Source organism: Meles meles, chromosome 12 (genome assembly GCF_922984935.1).
Source record: "Meles meles chromosome 12, mMelMel3.1 paternal haplotype, whole genome shotgun sequence".
In the NCBI taxonomy this organism is placed as follows: Eukaryota; Metazoa; Chordata; class Mammalia; order Carnivora; family Mustelidae; genus Meles; species Meles meles.
In genome coordinates this window covers 37115286-37129335 of record NC_060077.1, presented here as the reverse complement: position 1 = coordinate 37129335, position 14050 = coordinate 37115286, and the positions used below count along the sequence as shown (strand labels likewise).

Genomic DNA, 14050 nt, shown 5'->3' with positions numbered 1-14050 from the left:
AAAAACAATTCTTACACATTTTCACTTCCACTGATGTTGAAGTAGCAGAACAACCCTATGACCTCACACAAGTCTGGGCATAGTTTGTGTGCCCATCAGCCAAGGAGGAAAGATCTAATACCCAGGGCATCAAATAGAGTACTCAGGAGGGCATTGCCTTTGTGAAGCCAAATAAGCCCCAAATCGCCTCTGGCCAATCCTAAAAATTAGCTTCAAAAAGCTCAAACCAGGGACACCTGGTGGATCCGTCAGTTAAGCATCTGCCTTGGGCTCAAGTCATGATCCCAGGGTCCTAGGATCGAGCCCGGAATCGGGCTCCCTGCTCCGTGGGGTGTCTGCTTCTTCCTATCCCTCTGCTTGCTGCTCCCCCTGCTTGTGCTCTTTCTCTGTCAAATAAATAAAATCTTAAAAAAAAAAAAAAAAAAAAAAAGATCAAATCTGGGGAACCTGGCTGGTTCAGTTGGTAGGAGAGCATATGACTTTCAAACTCTGGGTTGTTTGAGGTTCACGTTGGGTGTAGAGATTGCTTGAAAATAAAATCTTGGGGCGCCTGGGCGGCTCAGTGGGTTAAGCCTCTGCCTTCAGCTCAGGTCATGATCTCAGGGTCCTGGGATCCAGCCCTGCATGGGGCTCTCTGCTCAGCAGGGAGCCTACTTCCTCCTGTCTCTCTGCCTGCCTCTCTGCCTACTTGTGATCTCTGTCTGTCAAATAAATAAATAAAATCTTAAAAAAAAATCTTAAAAAATATATTTTAAAAAAATCAAACAGATTCCAGGTAACTCGATTACATGACTGAACCTAATCCATCATTAAAAGAACACAATAAAATGCAGTAACCAACAATGGAAAAATTACAATGTCTAATATCAAGTGAAAAATGATCAGGCATATGGGGTGCCTGGTGGCTTTGGCTCAGGTCATGATCCCGGGGTCCTGGGATCAAGTCCCATGTCAGGCTCCCCACTTAGCTAGAAGCCTGCTTCTCCCTCTCCTCCCTGCTTGTGCTCCCTCTCTTTTGGTATCTCTGTCACGATGTCTGTCTCTCTCACCCAAATAAATAAAATCTTTAAAAAAAAAATGATCAGGCATGTAAAGAAGTAGAAAATTATGACCCTCAACCAGAAAAAAATAGGAATTGAACGAGAAATAAAAGCAGTGATGGAACTAGTAAATAAATATGTTAACAGAACTATTAAAGTCTGTGTATGTACAGTATAGTAGAGGAAAACATAACCACAATAAGAAAAGAATGGGAGCTAAAGTTATAAAACAGCCAATAGCCAATGCCTAGCCCAGTGCTCGGCAAACAATAGATCCTCGACTTTTTTGTCCAATACATATTTCTGCTGAATCATTCAAAGCAGTTTTCCATGGGAACCCATGGGAGAACTTTCTCTCAAGCATGAATATTAAGAAAAGATTACTTCTGGGTGCCTGGGTGGCTCAGTGGGTTAAGCCACTGCCTTCGGCTCAGGTCATGATCTCGGGGTCCTGGGATCGAGTCCCACATCAGGCTGTCTGCTCAGCAGGGAGCCTGCTTCCCTCTCTCTCTCTCTCTCTCTCTCTGCCTGCCTCTCTGTCTACTTGTGATCTCTCTGTCAAATAAATAAATAAAATCTTTACAAAAAAAAAAAAGAAAAGATTACTTCTAGTTCATTTTTATCCTACAAATACTGTGGATGTTGCAATGAGTTGTGTTTCTTTCTTTGTGTTTGCTGTGAGAATGCTTAAAATCAGTCTGTTAACTTCATCTCAACAAGTCATTTTTGTGCCATTCTGTGCCCAGTGTTATTCTCTTCACCTTATTTTCCTTCCTTTCAAATTCTCTGTGTGATGATTTGACTCTTCCTGCATCATTTGTATTTTTCTCAACTTCTTCCAATCCTTCCTGGAAAAAGCAAGCCATAAACATACGGAAAAAAAAAATTAGCCACTACAATGAGACACCACTTTGCACCCACTGGGAGGCCTGTAATCAAAATTATGGAAAATACGAATGTTGGCCAGGATGTGGAGCAATTGGAGCTCTCCTACATTGCTGGTGAGAATGTAAAAGGGCACAGCTGCTATGGAAAGCCGCGGTGCAGTTTCTCAACAAGTTGGTTACCATAAGACCCATGCCATTCCTAGTTACATACACAAAGGAATTAAAAGCAAGTGTTCAGGGGCGCCTGGGTGGCTCAGTCTGTTAAGCATCTGACTCTTGATTCCAGCTCAGGTCATGATCTCAGTGTCATGAGATCGAACCCTGTGCTGGGCTCCATGCTGGAGCCTGCTTAGATTTTCTCTCCCTCTCCCTCTGCTCCTCTCCACCCCACAAGTCGAGCACATGTGCACTCTGTCTCTCTAATAGGAAAAAAAAAGTGTTCAAACAAAAATTTGTACATGAATGCTCATAGCAATACTGTTCACTATGGCCAAAAGTAGAAACCATCACCCAACTGTCCATCAGCTGATGACTAGATAAACAAAATGTGGTATGTCATACAATGAAATATTACTCAGCCATGAAAAGGAATGAAGTTTTGATAGATGCTACAACACGGATGAGCCTGAGAAACATGATGCTGTATACCTGGGTGGCTTAGTTGGTTAAGCATCTGCTTTCTGCTCAGGTCATGACCTTGGGGTCCTGGAATCAAGCCCCATGATCAGAGGGGAGCCTATTTCTCCCTCTCCCTCTGCCCCTCCCCCTGCTTGTGCGTGCTCTCTCTTTTTCAAATAAATAAATATTAAAAAAAAAAAAGAAAATGTAATGCCAAGTGAAGAAACCAGATAAAAAGGCCACATATTATCTGACTCCATTTATCTGAAATGTCCAGAAGAGACAAACCCATAGAGACAGAAGAGACTAGTGATTGGCAAGGTGGGGTAGGGGTTGCAGGATTCCTTAATGGGTACTGGGTTTCCTTTTAAGGTGAGAGAAATGTCCTTGAATTTGATAGTGGTGATGGTTGCTTAACATTGTGACTACTAAATGCCACCAAATTGTATACTTTTAAGTGGTTAGAATGGTAAATTTTATCTTAAATGACTTTTAACACACAGAGACAGCATTAAGTTCCTGGGTACTTGCTGTTCCTCTCTTGTAAGGTGGTACAGCTCTGAGGACTGAGGGACTGAGGCTGTCCTGGGTGGTTTGCTGCTAGGACACTCCTCCTCCCAGCCAGCCCCCCTCTGCTCACTCACCTCCCTTCACCTCCACCCTCAAGACCCCCTCTCTGCCCCTTCAAGTCTGAACTGCCCTTTAGACCAAGCATAAGCCTCCAGGAAGTCTTTCTGATTATTCCAAGTACCACCAATCTCTGCTTTTCTTTCTTCCTCCCTCCCTCCCTCCCTCCCTCCCTCCCTCCCTCCCTTCCTTTTAAAGATTTTATTTATTTATTTGATCAAGAGAGATACAGTGAAAGAGGCAACAGAAGAAGGGGGAGTGGGAAGGGGAGAAGCAGGCTTCCCGCTGAGCAGGGAGCCTGATGTGGGGCTCGATTCCAAGGATCCCAAGACCCTGAGATCTTGACCTGAGCCAAATGCAGACGCTTAACAACTGAGCCACCCAAGGACCGACCGACCTTCCTTCCTTCCTTCCTTCCTTTCTTCCCCTCTCCCTTTCTCCCTCCCTCTCGCTCTTTCTTTCTTTCTTTCTTTCTCTTTTTCTTTCCTTTCTTTCCTTCCTTCTTTCTTTCTTCCCTTCCTTCCTTCCTTGCTTCCTCCCTCCCTCCCTCCTTCCTCCCTCCTTTCTTTCTTTCTCCTTCCTTCCTTCCCCTCCCTTCCTTCATTCCTTCCTTTCTTTGTTTCTCTTTCTTTCTTTTCCTTCCTCCCTCCCTCACTTTCTTCCCTCCCTCCCTCCTTCCTTTTCTTTTTTTTTTTTTTTAAGATTTTATTTATTTATTTGACAGAGAGAAATCACAAGTAGGCAGAGAGGCAGGCACAGAGAGAGAGGAGGAAGCAGGCTGTCCGCAGAGTGGAGAGCCCGATGCGGGGGCTCGATCCCAGAACCCTGGGATCATGACCTGAGCGGAAGGCAGAGGCTTTAGCCCACTGAGCCACCCAGGCGCCCCCTCCTTTTCTTTTTTTAAAGATGTATCCATTTATTTGAGACAAAGTATGCAGGGACATGCATGAGTGGGAGGGCAGGCAGAAGAAGAGAAACTCAAGCAGACGCCCTGCTTCAAGAGCCTGCTGAATCTCACCACCCATGAGATCAGGCAGGACCTGAGCCAAAACCTAGAGCCACTTGCTTAACTTACTGAGCCACCTAGATGCCCTGCTTTTCTTCGTTTCTTAAAGTAACCATTAAGCTCTCAACTCTATGCATCCTTATCTTTTTCACTAATTGTTTTCACATCTTCGTTACTGTTGTCATTTTGGCTACTACAGGTGAGACCATCGGTCCTAGTTTTTGTGGATCTTCCAAGAGCCAAAGAATCCCTGCACACAGAGAAATGAGACATTGATGATATGATTCCTGCCCTAAAGAAGCTTCTAAAATTAGTTGAGGAAACAGGACACATATACATTAATAGGGAAACGGTAGTGCAAATATATGCTTTGGGAGCTCAGAAGCAATTGGGGACTTTAGCCAGGGAAGTCATTCCTCTAATCAATTCATTCACCTGCTATGTGCCAGGCACTGTGTTGAGTCATGGGAGATGATTTTTTTTTTTTAAAGATTTTATTTATTTATTTGACAGAGAGAGATACAAGTAGGCAGAGAGGCAGGCAGAGAGAGTGAGAGGGAAGCAGGCTCGCCACTGAGCAGAGAGCCTGATGCGGGACTCGATCCCAGGACCCTGAGATCATGACCTGAGCCGAAGGCAGCAGCCTAAACCACTGAGCCACCCAGGCGCCCGGGAGATGATTTTTGATATCTGAATAGAGTGATACTTGAACAGACTTCCAAGAGTGGATAGGATCTATGCAGCTTAGAAAAAAAGTAAGAATTCTGTCCTGAGCAAAAAGAAGAATGTGCAGAAATACAAGACTGGAAAAATACAAAGTGTGAAAACAGACCAGCTTAGCTTATGCAGAAGATTTGTGTGACATCAAAAAAGATCTGTATATATTGGTGTGAAAAGATGTTCTAGATATGCTATGTGGAAAAAAGGAAATTGTAGTGAAGTATTCTTTTTTTTTTAAAAGATTTTATTTATTTATTTGACAGAGAGAGATCACAAGTAGATAGAGAGGCAGGCAGAGAGAGAGGGAAGCAGGCTCCCTGCCGAGCAGAGAGCCCGATGCGGGACTCGATCCCAAGAGCCCCATGTGGGACTCGATCCCAAGAGCCCGATGCGGGACTCGATCCCAAGACCCTGAGATCATGACCTGAGCCGAAGGCAGCGGCTTAACCCACTGAGCCACCCAGGCACCCCTGTAGTGAAGTATTCTTAACATAATTTCATTTGTCACAAATATATGTTAGTGTATGTGACTAAAAAAAGAAGAAATAGACACGAAACTAGGAGCAATCACTGGGGGTTAAAATGGCAAAAGGCACTCATTATCAAGTTCCATAGTTTAAAAATTTTCCCCAGCTAAGCATGTATTACATGCATGATGAGAAGGGGACAAAAGGGCAATGAAAAGAAAATAATAAATATTTTAAATAAATAAGCTACAGAGTTCGGACCCAATTTGGTAAGCAACAATGAGCCACATGTAAACACTGAATTTGGGGAAGCTTTAGGGGCTTTTGAAAATGCTTTGTAAATATCTCAATAGTCCTTGCTAGCCCCTTGCAAATCTCTCCTGAAATAGCATCTTCTCCAAGCTTCCCCAGTGGCTACTAGGTCTCCTGCAGCCCCTGAGCACCCCCACCCCTACCCCGCCTGCTCCCTACTCCCATGCAGAGGAATACTCTTCTTTTTACTGGATGGTTCAACAACCATTCATAACAGAGGTAATGACAACGGACTTTACTTACATACTTACTTACTTATTTATTACTATTTTTAAGGATTTTTATTTATTTATTTATTGAGAGACCCCTGAGATCATGACCAGAGCAGAAATCAAGAGTCTGATGCTGGGGCGCCTGGGTGGCTCAGTGGGTTGAGCCGCTCCCTTCGGCTCAGGTCATGGTCTCGGGGTCCTGGGATCGAGTCCCGCATCGGGCTCTCTGCTCGGCGGAGAGCCTGCTTCCCTTCCTCTCTCTCTGCCTGCCTCTCTTGTGATTTCTCTCTGTCAAATAAATAAATAAAATCTTTAAAAAAAAAAGAGTCTGATGCTTAACAACGCTTAACCCAGTGAGCCACCCAGACACCCAAGAAATCCATTTTCTTTCCTCATTCTTTAGATACCTTTGCAGTAGAACCTTAGCAGAACAAGGAGGAAGGATGACAGGGAAGAGAATGATGGAGAAAGAGGTTTCTCCTCAAATGGACCTTCCAACTTCAGTAGATCTTCCCTCCCACAGGAGCAGTCTGGGAGGCTGATAGGCTGTGGCTCAATTTAATTGAAATCTGTAAAACCAGATTGGCTAATTTAGCTGAGCCAGCCAAGTAGAGAAAGGTTGAGAATGGGACTGTGCGTTCCAAACCAGAATCCCCAGCCCCTGAAGTGCTGGTCCCTAGGAAGACAGAGTAGTTTTCCCCACTGTGAAAATAACTGTGTACACTATTTTAATAGTAATCATTCTAAAAATATATACACTATTTTTTTTAAGATTTTATTTATTTATTTATTTGACAGAGCACAAGCAGGCAAGTAGCAAGTGGAGCGAGAAGGAGAAGCAGGCTCCCTGCTGAGCAAGAAGCCTGATGCAGGGGGCTGATCCTAGGCCTCTGGGATCATGACTGGAGCTGGAGGCAGTCACCCAACCAAATGAGCCACCCAGGCGCCCCTAGATACTACTTTAAAATGTTGATGTATCATGAATATCTTTCCATGCCAACAATATTCATCTGCAGTACTAGTTCTCAAAGTGGAATCTGGGAACTCTAGGAGTCCCAAAACCTTTTCAGGGGGTTCATGAGTTCCAAACTCTTTTTATTTAAATTCTAAAACATTATTTGCCTTTTTCATTCTCCTGTCACAAGTTTAGAGTAGTTTCCTAGCGGCTACATAATACATGATACTGCAACAGTATAAATGCAGGAGCAGATATGAAAATCCCATAAAAGCCTTCTATTAATTTCAACATTAAAGAGAATAGCACAAATGTAAAATAATGCCATTTTTCTTTTGGGGGGAAGATGTACTTATTTTTCATAAAATGTCATTCATGTTCCAATACAATAGAGTTTATTATTTTTAAGTGAAACAATGAATACATATTTTTAAATTTCTCTTTTTAAAAAAGATTTTATTTATTTAAGAGAGACAGCAGGCACGCACGGGGGTGGAGTGAGGGGTAGAGGAGGAAGAGTAGGGAGAGGGAAAGACTCTTACACAGAGCCGGACCAGTGCTGAGTGTGGAGCCCGATGTGGGGCTTGATCTTACCACCCTGAGATCATGACCTGAGCTGACACAATGACTGGGAAACTTTAGGGACTGAGCCACCCAGGTGCCGCATTAAATTTCTCAGTTTTAACATAAAGAGTTTTGATAGACATAATATACATAAAAGTACTTCTCTGGTGTCCTCAGTACTTTTCAAGAGTGTAAAGGGGTCCTGAGACCAAAAATGGGAGAATCTTGGTTTTAATAGCTGATTTAGTTCATTGCACTGGAGTATCATAATTCATTTAATTAGTAAGGAATGCCAAAGAATAAGATCCTTAAAGTTAAATTTGTGTACACTCTTAATTATTTCTTCAAGATAATTTTCAGGGATGATTTTTAACATGCATATTTATTTACTTATTCTACAAAAATGGACTAATATCATTAATGTAATCCACCCCCTCAGCCGATCAACACTTTCCATTCTTTCTGTTTTCTTCCAAGCAACAAAGGGGAATGTAAGGCGTTTAATACTTTATCACTAGGTCACCATTTCCAAGAGGAAAGTCCCTTGTGGATCATCCAGCCTAATGGACCGCAACTTAATCACCCTGAAATCTTTTTAAAACGCAAATTCCCAGGGTTGTGGGAAAGAACTGAGCATACTTCTCAAATGCCTTCATCTACATGTTTACTGCCAGTGGAATCAATTCATTTTTCTGAAGTACAGGCCGAAATGAGTGCTGCGTCATACATACTCCTGGAGCTCTCTCCTTCTGAGGACTGGGGAGGTGCGCTGTAGCCATTTGTGTAGCCGTCTGTCCATCCTCTCCAAAGACCAGTGGCCTCCTTCTTGAACATCACCCACGGCACCTCCTCTCTTCTATTTCCAGTACCAAGCACCGTGTCAGGCAGTCACTGAGGCCGCAGCAGATTTAGTGAACTGCTGAACGAAGGCTCAACCCTAGCAGATCCTTTTTCAGTAGGTCTGAGATAGAGCCCAGAAACGTGCACTTTTAATAAATCCTGCCTCCAACGTCAGATAACAGGAGTTCAAGTGTAACGGGCTCCACCCGTGAATCCTGCTCCACCACTAGGTGCCTGGGTCTTGAATCCCCATAACCGGACAGATATAGTCTGTAGGGGTTGCGGTGGGAAGTAGCTGAGCTAATGCACGTCCTATTCTCGGCTCCGGGAAGAACACACGCTAAGCGCAGAGAATGGGCCTCACGGAAGGTAAGCCGCAGCCCCAGGTAGGCGACAAAGAAACCTGAGATGGGGGCAGGGAAGAGGGCGGACGCAAGACGCGCGTGGGTCCCCGGGTGGGTGTCCCTGGGGGTCGGGAGTGCGGCGCTGTTGGGCGTGACCGGAGGGCGGGGCGGGGCCTTCCTGCGTGAGCGGGGCCTGCCGCAGCTGGGGGCGGGGCCTTCGCGCAGGCCGCGCAGGGACCGGTCTGGGGGCGGGGCGGGCCCGCAGGCGGGGAGGGGCGGGCCCAGGGAGTGCGCTGACAGGAGCGCCCCGGGAGTGAGAGACGCCTCCTGGCGGGAGCTGGCGGCAGCGGGGAACCGAAGGCGGGCGGAGGGACCGGGGAACTGGGGGGGAGGGCGGCGGCGGGCCTGTCTCTTTAAGGTGCCCGAGGCTCGCGGGCGCAGCGCTGAGGGAAGGCGCGGGGGCGCGGCCTGCCTCCCTCGCCCAGCCCCGCGGCTCGCCCAGGGCTCGGCCGACCTGCGGGAGAACGAGGGCCAGGCAGCCTCGCGGCGCCGTGGCGCACGGTGAGCGGGAGCAGGCGGGGCAGGGTCTGCGGCCGGGGAGGGTCCGGACCGAGAGCGCCGGCCTCTGGAGGCAGAGGCCGCGGCGGGCTGTCGGGGCCGGGAGAAGCGGAGCAGCTCCCGCGCGGCCTGGGCCCCGCCTACGCGCAGGACAAAGTGGGGGTGCCGCCCGGTGGGTGCTGGGCGCGGGCCCGCAGGCCGGTGGCACCTCTAAGGCCCCCTCCCCTGCCTCGCTGCTCAGCGGCGCGTCGGTGAGTTGAGGGTGAAGAGACCCTTTGGCCTCTGCCTCCTCACCCGCAGCAGGGGCTCGGTGCAGCGGCACAAAGGCTGCTGTCAGTGCCTTCCCCCCTGGGGACCACACACAGGTCGCCCGAGCCGGAGAAGCTGGTCCCGACGTAGGAAAACAGTTCCGGTGCGTTACAGTTTCTCACTCCATAGAAGAAAAAAGGGAGGCCCTTTAAATAATTCTGTTCCCTGATTTATACATGCCATTATTTACTTGAATACTTTTTCCAATGAGATTTGGGGAGTAGTATGAAGACAACCGTAAAATGTGAAAAAAAAAATCCCATTTTTAGTGAGCGTAGGATGAAAACTACTTCTCGATAAAAATCACTTTTCAATACCTTCTTTGGCCTCAACGAATATGCACCAGAAATCATCCAACTTAGTATTAAATACATTAGTCAATGCTGCTAAATAAATTAGAAAATTGGGCTATTAACGGTCTTTGGGAATACTTTGTGGGCCTCAGTATCAATCACCAGGGCTTTCTCTTTCAAAATTGAGTCATACTGGGTACAAAGCCCTTTATTCTTCCTACCTTCTTATTGTTTTGCTTTATTGTGCTTTATAATACTTAGAATAAAAGTTTACAGTAATCATAAAGGCCCTATAAACTCACTTTTTATATATCCAACATCGGTAGTCATTTATTTTACTTGATTCTATCTTGGGGAGGGTTTGTTTTAATGCCAAGAAGTTATATCTTTTTAAAAAGTTAATAACCATGTTGGTTGTTTGACCACTATCAGGATTTTTTCAAGTCTTTTTTCCTTCTTTTTTTCAAAGTGTATTCTTTTTTTTTTTTTTAAAGATTTTATTTATTTATTTGACAGAGAGAGATCACAAGTAGACAGAGAGGCAGGCAGAGAGAGAGAGAGGGAAGCAGGCTCGCTGCTGAGCAGAGAGCCCGATGCGGGACTCGATCCCAGGACCCTGAGATCATAACCGGAGCGGAAGGCAGTGGCTTAACCCACTGAGCCACCCAGGTGCCCCTCAAAGTGCATTCTTAATAACGTTGAAGAATCTATGGTACCTATGGTATAGAATTCAAAGAATATCTTCACATTTTAATAAATTACTCGAGTTCTTAATGCAATTAATAATTTACTATCCCCTTTGTTATTTGTTGGGTTATTTAAGGAATGACTGCCAAATGCTTTCTCTGAGTTGCTTCATTCTGGTTAATTATGTTAAGAGATAAAATGAAATAGTCATAAATAATCATTAGAATAATTTGCATTTTAAAAATTTGTTGAATGTTTTAAATTATGTTACAATATTAATAGTTTTAAATATGAGTTTAAAGTTGCAAGATGGGCTGAAAACTAAAGGTGAGTACTAGTAGTGCAGTATTAAAACTAGTTATTTGCCTCAGTAACCTGGTTTTTATATACATATTTTATATATATATATATATTTGGAGTTGGCTGACAAGACCTTACCATACAAAAATTGTAGTTTGTTTTGACTGTTTCATCATTCATTGAGAATGTCCTTTAAATGATCACTCAAAAGTCTTTTAACACAAACGAGTCTTGGTTTGTTTTGCTTTTCATTTCTGTATTTGTTCTTAACCTAGCCCTTGCCTTTGAATTAGTTTTTTTTTTCTTCTTGTTTATTTGTTTAGCTTCCTGGAGTTGATCATCCCTGAAGAAACATGAACACACACTGTGTTGTTATGCTTACTCTAGCCATCCTGGTGTTCCTGACATGGGTCCCTGTGTCACTGAGTTGTAACAAAGCACTCTGTGCTAGTGATGTGAGCAAATGCCTCATTCAGGTAGGATTAAGTATACTTTTTATTAATATTAAAATGTAGAAGAGATAAAGTGTGCATATATACAGATATTGTGTGTGTGTGCGTGCAGACATACAGCATAAGGCCCGAGTTAAGTCAGCTTCAGAGGTACTGAATCATGACACACTGGTCTGGGTTTTTACCTCCATAGTTTTCTTGCATATTCCCAAGGTCAGATTCAAGAAGTTTGGTGCTGAAAATAATATCCAGCTTCATAAATATGCCATTACAAAGTGATGAGCACTCCATTCGGATAAAGGGTTTCCTTGTGTTATCTAGTTTATATACCAAAGAAGCTCAATTACTGTATTTAGGGGAAAATTTAGCTAGTCAAATAATAATCTTTCGCTTATATAAAGTAATAGTGTCTGTTCTGTGCAATAGGCTATCCCAAATGTAGCAACTTCATGCCATAAACATTTATGTCATGCAATGTCTGGGGATTGGGAGTCTAGGAGCAGTTGAAATGGGTGGTTCCAGCACATGGTCTTTCACAAGGTTGCAGGCACATTGTTGGCTGAGATTGTGGAGAACCTGCTTTCAAAATACTTGACAGTATCTCTCTTTCAGTCATCTGGGTGAGCCTAGTGATGTAGCTACCACTCTTATTTTTCTGGAGAAAAAAGTGAAGTTAAGTAATTTGGTTAGGTTCCTATAGCTAGTAAGTGACTGTAGAACACAGTCTTTAACTCCAAAGCCTATGGTCTTCCCACTAACCATACTGGTTATTACTCCATAAAGTTATGTTAATTAGTGGTGAACTGCACATCTTATATAGCCGTTCTCTTTTTTCTCATCCTGTAAGACCATCAGCAGTGTTGTGCCTTTGTGTGTTGTCTGTATTTATTAGCCTCCCTTTTAATTTTTGGCTGTTGGCTAAGAAATCCGGTAACCACACATATTAGAATTCTGTGTAAGGTATGAGTCAGCTATAATTCCCACTTGGAGCAGTTGTATGTATGTACTATAAGCGATAATGATTTTTATAGATTTGAGGCATTTTGTATTTATTTGGAACATTTTGGTCCTTCTCATTAATAGTTGAGGTCCTAGGAAGCCTGGCCTTTATCTGAGTGTAGTTTGCCATCATCTCATACTGTCTTTACCCTTGACTTTGCCTTTTAAACCAAAACATTGAAATAGCCAAGTTTGTTGGTTGTTTTGTTTTTATTTTTTTCACCGTGGACGTTTTTTAGGCATAAATAGAAGGGAGGAGTATAATGAAGGGCAATCCCGGCAGTCATTAACTCAGGCCTACCTGTGTTTCATCTCTGTTCCTCTTCACTGCCCACCCCAGCTATGTCTTAATTTTAGGCAAATTCCTGATATGTTTTATCATAATTCTAATATCTACATCTTAAAGATAAGAACTCTAAAACACAGCTGTTCGCAGTTTAAGGGGTGCCTGGCTGATTCCATTGGAAGACCATGAGACACTTGATCTCAGGGTTGTGAGTTTGAGCCCCACACTAGGGCTTTTTAGTAGAGATTACTAAAAAAACAAAAAACAAATAATCTTAAAAAGAATTTACAGTAACCTTAAATATCCTCTAATTTTATGCATGGAAATCTTGTTATGGCAAGTCTGCTTAGGCTCATGCTGGCAGAAAATTCTGTAGTCAGTACATGAAGTCCAGCTTTGTGCTCTGGTCTGATGGGGAAGCTGTGCCACTTCCCACGTTGCTTCAGTGCAGCTTCATTATTATTAAAAAAAAAAAGTATCACAATTGCTACGTTCATGTTCAGATAGAATTTTGCTTAAATCCCACATTATTTTTGACTCCAAATCTGTAATTTCCATTAGTTCGAGTAATTAAAAAATTGGATTTTATTAAAATAATTCGCTTGGTAAAGGAGTATTTTAAAAAGATAGCTTTTGGTTAATATTGGTGAATACCCTCAAAGGTTTTCAGTTTGTTTCTTTTGCGTTTAAATTTAAAAATATATAGGAGCACCTTGGTGGCTCAGTTGGTTAAACATCTGCCTTCAGCTCAGGTCATGATCTCAGGGTCCTGGGTTTGAGCACCACATCCCATTCCCCACTCAGTGGGGAGTCTGCTTGTCCCTCTGCCCCTCCCCCCCCAACTTGTGCGCACTCTAACTCAAGCAAATAAATAGAATCTTTTACAATATTAGTTAATTAATTTAAAAAATACGTAATGCACAATAGTTCAAAAAGTAAAGACTATTTTGAGTGTAAAAACTGGAAAATTGAGTGAGCTTCACCCTTTAAATGGTGACTTTCCTGAATTCATTGGAAAGAAGCTAGGACTTGTTTTCTTTACCATTAATTCAGTGATGCTAACATTTTTTAGGTTCCTTTTGTTCCTTCAGAGCCAGGAATCATCAAATCTTTTTCTGGAGTGGTAGAGACAATAATTCTGGTGCATAGTGGCAGAGTAAAGCTAAACTTATTGTGGGTTCAAGAATTGGGGATTTTCTTACTCATTTAGTCATAAACACTTATTGGACATTGAAGTAAAATATGATCAGTTCCATCATTTGACTGATTTTGTGGTCTCCAAAACTCCAGCAGATTACTTCACATTCTGACCTTTATTTTACTTGAATTCCTCTTACTATGACTATGAAATCATCCCAAAAATCAGAGGCTGAAACCAACATTGATTTTGCCCATGAATTTGCATTATGCAAGGGCCTGTAAGTAACCCATCTCTGCACCACACAGCACTAGGGCAACCTGAAGGCTGAGGGCTGGAGTTATCTTAAGCAGCACTATTCCCTAGAACTTTCTATAATGATAGAAACAGTCTGCATCTGCCCTGTCCAGTGCAGTAGAAACTAGCCCCATAAGGC

The 14050-nt window shown here is 43.4% G+C and overlaps 1 protein-coding gene across 3 annotated transcripts in view; it reads left to right on the top strand.

The window, feature by feature from the left end:
* The first annotated feature begins 8128 nt into the window (after positions 1-8128).
* TWSG1 (twisted gastrulation BMP signaling modulator 1) overlaps positions 8129-14050 on the top strand; it is a 78510-nt gene continuing 72588 nt past the window's right edge. Inside the window, exons 1-2 of one of the 3 annotated variants that reach the window (XM_046025859.1) lie at positions 8129-8617; positions 11063-11215. In XM_046025859.1, coding sequence (XP_045881815.1) covers positions 11093-11215 — 123 coding nt within the window. In that variant the 5' untranslated portion in view covers positions 8129-8617; positions 11063-11092. The other 2 variants (XM_046025857.1, XM_046025860.1) reach the window with 2 other exon arrangements.